Source organism: Xiphophorus maculatus, chromosome 7 (assembly GCF_002775205.1).
Source record: "Xiphophorus maculatus strain JP 163 A chromosome 7, X_maculatus-5.0-male, whole genome shotgun sequence".
In the NCBI taxonomy this organism is placed as follows: Eukaryota; Metazoa; Chordata; class Actinopteri; order Cyprinodontiformes; family Poeciliidae; genus Xiphophorus; species Xiphophorus maculatus.
The window spans coordinates 15,337,127-15,349,156 of record NC_036449.1 but is presented as its reverse complement, the minus strand read 5'-3'; the positions used below and the strand labels follow the sequence as shown (position 1 = coordinate 15,349,156).

Sequence of the window (12,030 nt, the reverse complement as noted above, 5' to 3'; positions counted from 1 at the left end):
GGTGAGCTGCTGACACTGTAGCAATGCAAGGTTTTGATGAGTGCGGGGAGTACTGCTCAGCATAGAGGCAGGGAGAGACGGGTAGGTGGAAAGGGATGCTATTAAAGAGAAGACAGACTGGAGAGATGATGCAGATGGTCACCTTCATGCCTTCCTCCTCAGACTGTGGAATCTGTTTTTGTGAGGATGCAACTGAGCAAGTTTCCAGGACGGAATGATAGAATCTGTTCTGTTCTTGGGTTTATTTAACGAATCTGAACCATTTGTTTTAAATAAAATGAAGGAATAAGTCAGTTTGTGGCTTTTCTCACTACTGGTCTGAAAATGTTCACTTACTTGCGTAAATGTCATTGTTGTTCTTCTGACAATGCATTAAATTAGTTTTTTCAAGGCTTTGATGATACAATATTCAAATTTTTGAAAGCACAATGTCTGAATTTAGGGCAGATTTTTTTTTCTAATCAACACAGGTTAAAATATACACTGCTGCTTTAAATATCCCACAAGCAGCCTGTATGTGTTTTTTGACATAAAAACACATATGTGTTTTTAACATGAAAGTTTATTATGTTAAAAACTTTTACCTTTTTAACATGAAATTTAACTTTCCATGTAAAAACCCCCAGCTATATCAGTTGGGAACGTTATCTCCAAACATTCACCTCTTACTAAAAAAGAAAAATGATAAAAATGTTGAGATTTTTTATGTTACAGACCTTCAGCTGTAAATGTTCATGAACGTGGAAGATGCTAGAGCTCCAATTAGCATGAGTGAAATTTTCAGGTACTCATGGGGACAACTGAACCAGCTTCTGGAGAAAAGTTTAATGGTCAGATGAGACAAATTACTAACTATTTGGCCTCAGTGATCAGAATTAGGTTTAGTGGTGTCAAGTAAAAGCTTTCAAAGCTCAGCTGTCAAGCTCAGCTTGACCTAAAATCAACATTTAGATTGTTAAAACTTGCATACAATAGATGCAAAACAACAATCAACAGAATTATCGTCCCCAATGCATGTGTAATTCTAACAATATTTGGATAAGAGGAAATGCATATTTTGGAAATTTGGTACATATGTATAACATATCCATGAACTCTTAACTTCCTGTAATTGGTGTCATCCCTTAGTGCCTGAGATTCTAAAACTCATGGAGGGTGATTATGACACATTTGTAACTGATAATATCATTTTCAGCAGTAGTATCATAATTTAATATTTTCTCCAAATTTTGCAGCTCTAATTGAAGTTGCCGTGTATTTAATGCTCCCTAAAAGTACAATATTTTAATGCGTCAATAAAAGCAGAAAGTTAATTATGTTGATGCCAATGATGGAAGTATGTAAACTTCTGACCTGTGCTATGTGTGAGGGGGCACTTCCTGTTTGTCTTCACAATCACCGATATCATCCTCTTTGGCTAACTTCACCTAAGATTTAGGGCATATACAGCCCTCGGTTCCTCTGGAATCATATCAGACAACCAAGATTTATCCCCCAATCCTCCAGGTGAACCTAAGAGGTGATGTCATTTTTCACCTTGGCAGGGTCATTATTCTTGTGGTTAGCGGCACTCTGCTCTGGTTAGGTGGCCGATCAGAGCCTATTGGGAGCGTCTGTGTTCCCAAGTCCCAGAGTGTGCATTTTCCTCCTCCAGCCTGTGTTGCTGCCCCGCCTTGCTTTGACAGCGATGAATGAGATGACCAACTCTCCCCCTCTCATTGCAGGGATACAGATTGATCTCTGGTGCTTTCTAACAGTAGCCCTGAAGGCTGATTTGCACTGGTGACAACAGAAGAGGGAAAACACAAGCAGCGCTTGAGCATGTGGGAGAGGGATTTTCCTCAGGTCCACTGTGGAGGGGGCATTTATCATAGTGATAAGGTTAGATTTTTTGCCTTTAGTAAGCATTTGGAGTTGTAATGGCTGGCGGTGCATCATAGTAAATTGCTCATCTCAACCTCTGGTTTGTTCTACAGTGGTTCACCATTAAACCTTGCTGATTCGGTCTGCCGAAATACATTGTCTACTAGGCAAATCAGTCCTAAAACAATTACAGTGAAAGGCTGTGTAACAGAATCAATACTGTACAGACTTTCTCATTAAATCTACCAGTATATACAGCATGGCTGGGAAGTAGTGATGGGCAAAATAATGGCGAGGTGATTCTTAATGAGAATTGAGGGTAATGAATATGGTCTGGTTTTTGACCCTGGCAGCTGTCCAGTATCCGCTTTAAGTGCGTGCTCTCCGTGTCTGTTAGGACTTTGTCCATTAATGACTGTGCTTTCTCTTATTGTTAGAGCCTATAGTGTTGCTTTTTTTCTGTCTGTGTTGCCATGGCTAACGCATGGAAATTGACATAATGTAATGCCTTTACATTTGTAGGTCTCTGTTTGGAAAACACCTCTTTTATTTGACTGAAATAGTAACTGAAAGTAAAAGAGCAAGTGATTTTCTGATCACAATTTTCAGTGCCTTGCAGTTTATGTTGTCCACACCCCTTGAAATTTTCCAGTGGTTAGTGGTTATTTTGCAACCACAAACTTATGAGTTTTTATGTGATTTGGAGGACCAACACAAGTGGTAAATTATTGTGATTATTTATTTATTTTTTTCTTTCCAGGCACGATGGAACTGATTCCCCACCTGATGCTGAGGATGTAATAGTTGTGCTAAACAGCTTCCACAGTAAGATCATCAAAGTCAGGGTGAGAAAGGTTCTTAGACATGTGCTATATTTAACTTCTCTACTCCTCTTCTTTCTGTAATGTTCCTGTCGCTCACAAATTGTGAGTGTTGGAAAACCTTTAGCCAGTGCTTGATAAAAACCTGTGAAAGCCTAATAGTTATGTGTTTACTTGCAGGTGCAAAAAAAAGCAGAGATGATTAATGAAGACCTTTTGAGTGAAACTAGTGAAAGCAAAGGCATATGGGACTCCATAGTAAGGTATGTTCAAAGTCATCTTTAATATGAGAAGCTCTAGTTAGTTTTAAACTTTCTGTCCAGCTTTCAGGCAGGAAAAAAACTGAGTTCTTTGATAGTTTTGCTCATGTAGCTTTGGTTTGTCAATTATACAACATGGTTTCAGGAGATCTTACCCTTCCCCTGGATCAAGACTGCAATACTATGCTGTAAGATCTAGTCTTGCAAAAAATATGTGCTTCTGTAGGTATGTGTGTGCATTTGCGTGATTTCCCAGCATTTTCTAACCGTGTTATCCCGTCTCCTTATTTAATGCTTGCTGTGTGAAGTGTTTGGAGCACTTTTGAGAAAAGGTAGGCAGTCTTGCTGGAACCCCTTTAACACATAAACCTTTGTTAAATTCATTAACATGTCAAGTTTATGTGTTGCTTTCATTTTTATGTGCCACTCTACTAAACATTGTGATGAGTTGCATTAATTCAGTTTCTTGTGGCTTCAATTAAAGGACTCATTATAGCTTTATTTCAATAATCACTTTTGCCTTATTACTCTTCCATAAAGGCCAAAATCCTCTACCTGAAAGATGGATCGCTCTTTTAGAGTTACAATCACACTCTTGACTGCTTCTCTGTTTAAGGCTTTTTTAAGGCCTGTCAGTTTACACGCATAGCTAAGTCTTGTTAGGATTGGAGATCTGCCGTACTCCATTTTCAAATGATGGATTGAACGGTGGTCAGTGAGCTTGGGAGGTTATTTTATATCTTCACTTTGCTTTAAACTCCATATTTTAATCTCGAACATGTCTGCTGTGTTCCTTGATCTGTGTGAAGCTGTTTGTTGACTAATATACGGTAATGAACCTTCATTAAAAAAATATATATATATCTGTATTTATATTGAGATTAATTTACATGAAGGCAAATTCTAAAGCAACACTGGATTTTACTGAGTAAAACAGGCTGAATACAAATGCACATCACACTTGTCAGAGTTTTTATTAGTAAAAAATTGGAAACCATGTATCCTCTTCATCCAGCTTCAGTTTTATGTAGCTACTACTTTTTGTATTATCTTAAAATGGCTAAGGTTATGTCTTTACTATTAATCCACATTTTTCAGATTCTTGTCTTTCTTTACCTTAACTCAATGTCTCCACCACTCTCCTTGTGTTTCACTATCCCAGCCCTTCATAAACATAGTGTAAAAGGAATCTGTCCAACTGAGCAGCCATAAACTTAACCCTTGAAATATAGTATTTGACCAAATATTGCACCAAACAGTCCTTTGCATTTCCAGTATTGCACTCATTGACATTGTGACGACAACTTTGATTTAACATATTGTGCAGCTATGGTCTGTTTAAAGTCAGATAAAGTGCATTGAAGTTTTTAACTTGGCAAAATATAAATAATTTCTGGGGTATGAATAGTTTTGGAAGGCACATGAAGTATTATTTAACTATTAATTTAATCTATGCTGAGTATAAGCAAACACTTTTAATTGTTTTTGTTGCACATTTCTTATAGTTTTAGAAAATTGTAGGGGGTATCAGTACTTTGTAATTTCAGAGTAAATATTTGAACACATATTGCAGATAGATTTTGTTGCTTGTTTGCAGTGTTGGAGAAAGGGATGTTGTGCCCAGCTGGTGTTGACCACAGTTGTGGATTTAGCCAGAGCTCTGTGGTCCAGATTATCTCGGGTGATTCAGCCAAACAGGCTCTCACCTGACCCTCTAAATCTGCTTATCTGTGGGACCCCATTGTTGGGCTGAAGTCCCTTCATAATGGCTGGCTTATTCATCTTAGGCCATTGACATCGTGAGACCCCACTGATGTGTGGTGGCTTAGCCAACTGTTCAGCTGAAGAGAGACCAAGTGTGTCTCTGTAGAGAAGCAAATTTTGAAGAATAATGGTAGTAAAATTCTCATTATATTAGCAAATGTATAAAAGTTGTTCATTATTCTAAACTATTGCAGAGTTTATGTTGAAATAACTTGCATAACGTTGGTGTCAGGAAACTGGTTTTAGAGGACACTGTTCTCCCACCCCTCCCTACATTTTCCCTGGTGTCTTCTTGGAGCCTCGGGGCTGAAGCCGTGGTTGTGATTGAGTGTGGGAGAGACACCCCTTCCCTCATCAGCAGTCTGTTACAGACAAGGACACTCGGCCTGACTGCAGACACATCTAGCCTCCAGCACAAGTCCTGATTTCTGTCCGCTAAATGTGCCTTGAATCATGAGCCGTTGCTCTTTAAGGACACGTTAATGTGTTCACTAGTTTGAAAGTGTCCTCTAGATTTTACTTCAGACTGCTGTTATCTTACACAACACGTTTTAGTCTATTTTCCAACCTAAAAGTGATCTATAGACTCACCGTGTGGCTATCATCGGCTACAAGATGGTCAAAGTTTTTTTCTTCCCATTTCCTGTTGAAATGCTTGGTTGTTCTGTGCAAGTCAGTTTAAGATAATGCTCCCAGGCATCCCTTTTAATCTTTTTTTAATGCATTTAACTATTGAGTTCACATCGATATTACTCTGTAAAATTGTTCTGTTCCGGTCTATCTTCACATTTGAAAAACTGCAAGCATCACATTTTTGCCTGATAAACGACTTTAACAATCCACTATAAAATTTGCTGATACATCAGCTATGCAATTAATTGTGCTGGACTCGCGCACACTTCCGTCAGTTCTTTAAAGAAATCCGTGCAATTTAGACCCTTTTCCTTTTTTAATCACTTCATTATCTGTTCTGCATCAGATTATCAGTCTAATTCAACCAAAATGATTCAATAAAATTGTCCCAAAGGCACTGCATCACATTTAATTGAAATAATTTCTTTGAGCAGTCGGGACTTTTTAAATGTGTTTAAAAAGTCAATGACTTGTCAGATCTCCCGGTAAAACTTTGTTTTTACAGCAGTCCTGATATAATCAATTCCAAGTGTATTGAAAAGAAAATGTCACTTTACACTTGTATTTATAATCGGCTCAGGTGAAATATACAGACACAGAAAAATAAGGTCTCATTGAGTGTATTGACAGTTCTTGAAACAAAGTACATCCTTGCTGCTTCTTTAGGATTTAAGAGTGTAAGTAGCAGCCATGCACTGCTAATTAAAGTACTCAACTAATCACCTGCCAGTGCAACCACCTCAAAAACAGCTGGGTTTTCACCCAGTTGATGGATTGGTGTATACTAACACAATGCCAAAGGAAGACATTACAAATGGTTTTAAACAACTAGTTATTCTAAAAAACCTGAGAGGTCCTTCTAAACCTCTAGTAAGCATCTTATATTTTAAAATATCGGTATAATAAAAAAAGAACTATATGATGATTTTCAAAAGAAACTGTCCACCCTTAAAAGTACATATTAGCACAACTTAGGTTTGCAATGCCACAAGACTTTTAAAACAATGTCCTTTAGGGAGATGAGAAATGACTACAGATATCTAACCGTAACGTAAATCACCATGTCACCACAACCTTATAAAAAATAAGGTTAAGTCCTTGACCACCTTGCAGCCATTAAGTAGACCATACACTGTTTCGCACACCAAAGCATCCTAGAGTCAAACAAGAGTCCATTTGTAAATACTTGGTCAAAATGAAGACATCATCACCACAGCAGCCAATCTACAACAGAATAACAGAAATCCTGCAATAGTCCAGTTACAGTATTGACCTTACCTTCGTTGAAATGCTGTGGTAGGGCCTTAAGAGAATTGTGCATGAAGAAATGTCTGCAAACCTAATTTAACTGAAGGAATGTTGTAAAGAAGAGTAGACCAAAATTAATAAGGTTTTCCAGAAATTTACTAGGCAGATCAAATTAATTATAGCAACATTCATCCATAGAGCAATACAAAGGGTTTTACAGGAAAATAACAAAGCAAACATTAGGGAAATTGTATGAAAGACATTAATTAAATTGTAGAAAAAAATGAGCCTCATTTGGAAATAAGATATACATTTCTAACAAACAGGTAGCTAAAACATGATCAAACTTAACTGATTAATTAATCTTCGGTCTGTATGGAAAACATTGTTTTGTTTACTGAATTTAAAGGACTAAACAGTTTCTGAATATCTCAAGTTTTCACATAGTTTAGTTCAGAGTTGAGGAGCCGGTGCAAAAATTTAAAACCTGGTCTGATATATTTAATTTTCTTAGTATTGGTCAGGACTCTGGAAGCAGGATTTCGGAAGACCGGCAGCTAAATTATTATTTTTTCATGTATGCCAATAACAATCATACAACTTACTGAATATAAAGTTAGGTACCACTTTTCCAGTCCTAATTTGACAGGTAACTCTAAAGGCTGGTAGTTGAGTGATCTAGTAATTGACTTTGTAGATGTTCCAATTTAGACCCGTAGGTGTATGCGCTGTGACTTTCAACTTATGTGATCAAGTGAAGTGCTTATTTATAACCTTGCATTTCTGGAACCAAAATCATTTACTTATGTTTTTAGTTCAATAAATTTGCATGTCATCAGTATAGATGTAATAAGAGATGTATCGCTCTATAATCTGAAATAGTGACTCTAGGAGGGAGCTTTGAGGAATCCCTCATCTGATTAATAGATGATTTATATTTGCCAAATGACAAAAGATAGTCCCAGTTTACCAAGCAAGATGTAAATACTTCAACCTATTTCTGATCAAGGAGGTTCTGTAAGATGTTCAATTGTGTTCTGGACTTTTCCATACATGATTTTCCTTAAAATATATAAATACTCCAAGACTTTAAACAGATGAAAATAAATTAAAAGTAGATTGCTCTAAATTTACTCACAACTCTTGTATGTCACAAAGGATCAGTCTCTCCTCAGCAAAAAGTAGTCTTGAATTTGTACACTATAAGTATAACGTTGGTACACTATGGTAAAGAGAGAACTGCATGTATAAGGCTCGAGAGACACTGATGGTCCTAATCTAATTAACTAGAATGGAAGATAATGCATTTTTCCTGGTGTGGCGGAGACAAGTAGAAGCTCCTATAACACAAAGAGGTGTTTAACAAATTTGGCTCTATGTAAACCCCCATACCAATAATTTTTTGTTGACTCATTGCATGCATGTTTTTCTTTTTCTATTTTATAAGAAGATATAAACATAGGAATATATGTGTGTTTTCAGAAACTGTTTCAACAACTAATTTCAGCGTGCTAGATGAGTATCAGCGGGAGTTGAAATGTCTCAAATCATGTCGGATTTGTTGACTTCCACACCACTTCCACCCTCATTATTTTTATTTTATTTCAAGAAAACACATCAGCTGCTCAGTGCTGCATGATTTGTTTTAAAATTGTTTCTTCTGCCTTTTATAACAATAATTTCCGCTGGCTTTATGAAAGCATGGTTGCTACAGCAGAAGTTTTGATTTGTTGCCTCCATATGAAAAGTCATCATGAATCATATCGCCGCCGACTCACGTATTCTGGTTTCATCTGCAGCATCACAGGTGGTGGCTCAAAGAAGGATGAAGGAGAGAAGAAAAAGGAAGATATTCTTAACGTATTTTCTGTGGCCTCCGGTCATCTGTACGAGCGATTTCTGAGGTCAGTTTCTTCCCTTTCAAGCTCTGCACTGTGAATTACATTTTGTCTGATCCTGAAAGTTAATCTTGTCATATCCCACCTCTCTTTCAGAATAATGATGTTGTCTGTTCTTCGGCATACAAACACACCTGTCAAGTTCTGGTTCCTTAAAAACTACCTCTCACCTTCTTTCAAGGTATTAGGTTTTTGCTATATCATTGTTTTATTTGGAGAAATGTCCAGAAAATAAGTGTTTTTCATATTTTTAAAGAGTGGAAAAAATATTTTCAAAAAGAGTGGAAAAGTGCTAGCATTTTCAGACTTTATTACTTATTTCATTATCTGAAGAACAACATAAAGAACAACCATTTTAGATTTATTATTTTAAATGGCATTTTATCTTTGATTTACTACAGCACATATGCATGTCTACAAAGAAATCAGAGTTCGGAATTAGCCAATTATTAGTTGATTGGCTCTGATTGGTGATCCGCATTCAGATATTTAGCTGATTTTGAAAACATGTAAATAATAAAACCTGACAACATAATGGTTATGTACTGATGAAAACATCGAGAAATTACACCATGGAAAATGGCATGTAGAAAAAAGCTTGGGTTTTCAATCATTTTATTGACTACATGGAAAACAAATTCAAAATTTCTAAAAAATATATTGAAGAATAAAAAAACTATTTGTTTTAGGTTCTTTTTAAATTGGATTTTTTTTTATCTTTGATATACCACAGCACATCTACAATATTCAGAAACATATTAAGGATGAACTAATAAAATATAAATAACATTTCTCACACCCACAGCTTACAGACATATAACATATATGACACACTTCCCTCCCTCCCCTTATTCATCCCCTTGTACACATCACTGGACATAACACATCACATGAAACATGGGGAAATAGTTACAAGTTAAAACAAATAAATATCCCTTTACCAATATAATGCCAACTTCAGGATTGTGCTTTTTAATGGTTTTTGGAGCACATAAATGAAAAAACCCAACTAGGATGTTTTTTTTAATTCAGACCCTGTAACAAAAGTTATCAAACTGAAAAAGAATGGAATTCCAAACAAGAAAATGTGTAGAAAGTCTGATATGTTCTAAATAGAAAATACACCGTGTGGAGAAATCTTTTAACCTCTTCTATATCCTTTTGGTCTTTGGTAGGAGACCATTTCTCACATGGCCAAGTCGTATGGCTTTCAGTATGAGTTAGTGCAGTACAAGTGGCCCCGCTGGCTCCACCAGCAGACGGAGAAACAGCGCATTATCTGGGGATACAAGATCCTCTTCCTGGATGTTCTGTTCCCTTTAGCTGTGGACAAGATCATTTTTGTAGACGCCGACCAGGTATGGACTTTTGTAAGAGTTTTACAGCACTGTGTGATTTAAAGCTTGACTCGTTTTGTATGAGTCTCACTGCTGGTGTGAAGATTTGATGAGATTTTGAAACTCTCTCAAGTGTCATCAGTCTTTTCTGTACTTACCAGAGTTTTTGCTTTCTTTCTCCCTCTCTCTCTCTCTCTTTCTCTTCAACACACACACACACACACAGATCGTTCGGGCTGATTTAAAAGAGTTGAGGGACTTGGACTTACAGGGAGCTCCCTATGGCTACACACCGTTTTGTGACAGTCGCAGAGAAATGGAGGGGTATCGCTTTTGGAAGAGCGGGTACTGGGCCTCACATCTTGGACAGAGGAAATATCACATCAGGTAAATGTTAAATGTTAAAAGTTAAATGGACTGCAGCAAATCTCCTGGACATCTGATGTTTTAGATCAGGGGTCCCCAAACTTTCTCCTGTGAGGGCCACATAACTTGTCCCTTCTCTGATGGGGGGGCCGGGGTCAGTTTGTAACAGAAAAAGTGTGACGATTGTAAGAGTGCTAAACATAAAAATGTATTGTTTTTCAGAAAGCACAATCAAATAACCTTTTCTGGATTCTTCAGAGAACAAAAGTCAGGAAATAACACTATTTATGAAATAAATAATAACCAAATAACACTGGGTTCTCCACATAAAAAAAAGGGTTAGGGTCAATTATATGCATGTATAAAATAGTTACTAACTAGTAGTTAATAATAAATAAAGTTCATTACTAAGGAACATTTATTTTATTGCAAAAGTCCAACTTATCAAATAAAAATGCACATATATGAAAATACTCTGGTATTGTTCAGGGGGCCGGACAAAATGTGGAGGCGGGCCGCATCTGGCCCGCGGGCCGTAGTTTGGGGACCACTGTTTTAGATGCTTGATTGTAGTTTGAATGTATAGTCATTTGCTCTAATCCACACTGTAGGGGTGTGCACACAGGGTCAGATATTTACACACACTTTTTTCATATTAGGTTTGCAAAGGCTCATTACCACCTTTTTTTCCCCGTTTTGCTGTGGATGTGTGTTAAAGAACATTGGCCGGTGGGAACACCGTTTCAACTCAAGTGACTGATGATTTGAGGTGGACTTAGAAGTTCTCGTTTTTCACTACATTTTGTTCGCTTCTCCGATACTCCTGACAGCAAATTACCCCAACAGCACAATTCTGCCACCATGATTCCTTACCTTAATCCTTAATGGCTCTTGGTATAGTCAGTCCTTTTTTTGAGAAGGACTTTGACTTGGAACTAGCGACTTGTCCTGGGTGTACCCTGCCTCTTGGACAAAGACTGCTGGAGATTGGCACCACCCCCCTGCAAGAAGAAACGCTGATTTAGTCTTGTCAGTCTAAGCATCTGAGCAAATGCAAATTTTAGTTGCTTCACTGTTGTGTTCACGGAGCAGGGTCTTCTTTATCAATGTCATCCCTCTGTTTGTCTTATAGATTAGCATAGCTTGTTTTATTGTGCACAGTGATGCTACTGCTGCAACAGTTTCCACTTCATGTTAAGCTGATTCCTGGACTACTCCTGATCATCCCTGTCCCATAGGAACACATAGGACAGGGATCTCAAGCACACATCAAAACTGGTTTTGTAATAGATAAAAGAGGGGGAAAAAAGTTGTTTCTGGAAGGTTTTGACTTCAGCAATGCTAAATATTTGTAGATTTTACTAGAATTATCTCAAGAGCTTGTGGTCAAGGTGCAAAATTCAATTATCTGTGAGGACATACACTGTATGCGTATGCTTAATTCTTTATGTATGACTTTGCTGATGTGTGAATGGGAGAAAATATACAATAAATTAAATATTTTTTAATTAAATATTGAGGAAAAAAATGTATGATTAATATTTGAACTCATCAATCATAATCTTTATTAGATACTCTTGACAGAGTGTGCGGTTTTTTCCATCTTCCTGTGTCACATTGAAGGGAAATCAGCTGGCAGACAGTGGATGAACTGAGACAAATTAAGTCTCTGCTTCACCACCACAAGGCAGCAGAAAAAAAACAATCATTTCTCTGCATCTTTCAGACGCAAAATATCTTAATCCTGAGCTGCATGTGTCCTGCACATAATTGCAGACGAGAGAGAGTACGAAACACTCAGATTTTTTTTGTATATGTTGGCTGGTGTGACAAAACCAAG

The 12,030-nt window shown here is 37.1% G+C and overlaps 1 protein-coding gene across 3 annotated transcripts in view; it reads left to right on the top strand.

Annotated features, from left to right (window-relative positions):
• The window catches only part of uggt2 (UDP-glucose glycoprotein glucosyltransferase 2), a 44,137-nt gene that overhangs the window by 26,818 nt on the left and 5,289 nt on the right, over nt 1-12,030 (top strand). Inside the window, exons 31-37 of one of the 3 annotated variants that reach the window (XM_023336985.1) lie at nt 2,624-2,708; nt 2,865-2,947; nt 3,253-3,276; nt 8,389-8,493; nt 8,584-8,668; nt 9,663-9,845; nt 10,051-10,211. In XM_023336985.1, the coding sequence (XP_023192753.1) occupies nt 2,624-2,708; nt 2,865-2,947; nt 3,253-3,276; nt 8,389-8,493; nt 8,584-8,668; nt 9,663-9,845; nt 10,051-10,211 (726 nt within the window). Of the gene's footprint in view, nt 1-2,623; nt 2,709-2,864; nt 2,948-3,089; nt 3,133-3,252; nt 3,277-8,388; nt 8,494-8,583; nt 8,669-9,662; nt 9,846-10,050; nt 10,212-12,030 lie in introns of those variants that run through there. The other 2 variants (XM_023336984.1, XM_023336986.1) reach the window with 2 other exon arrangements.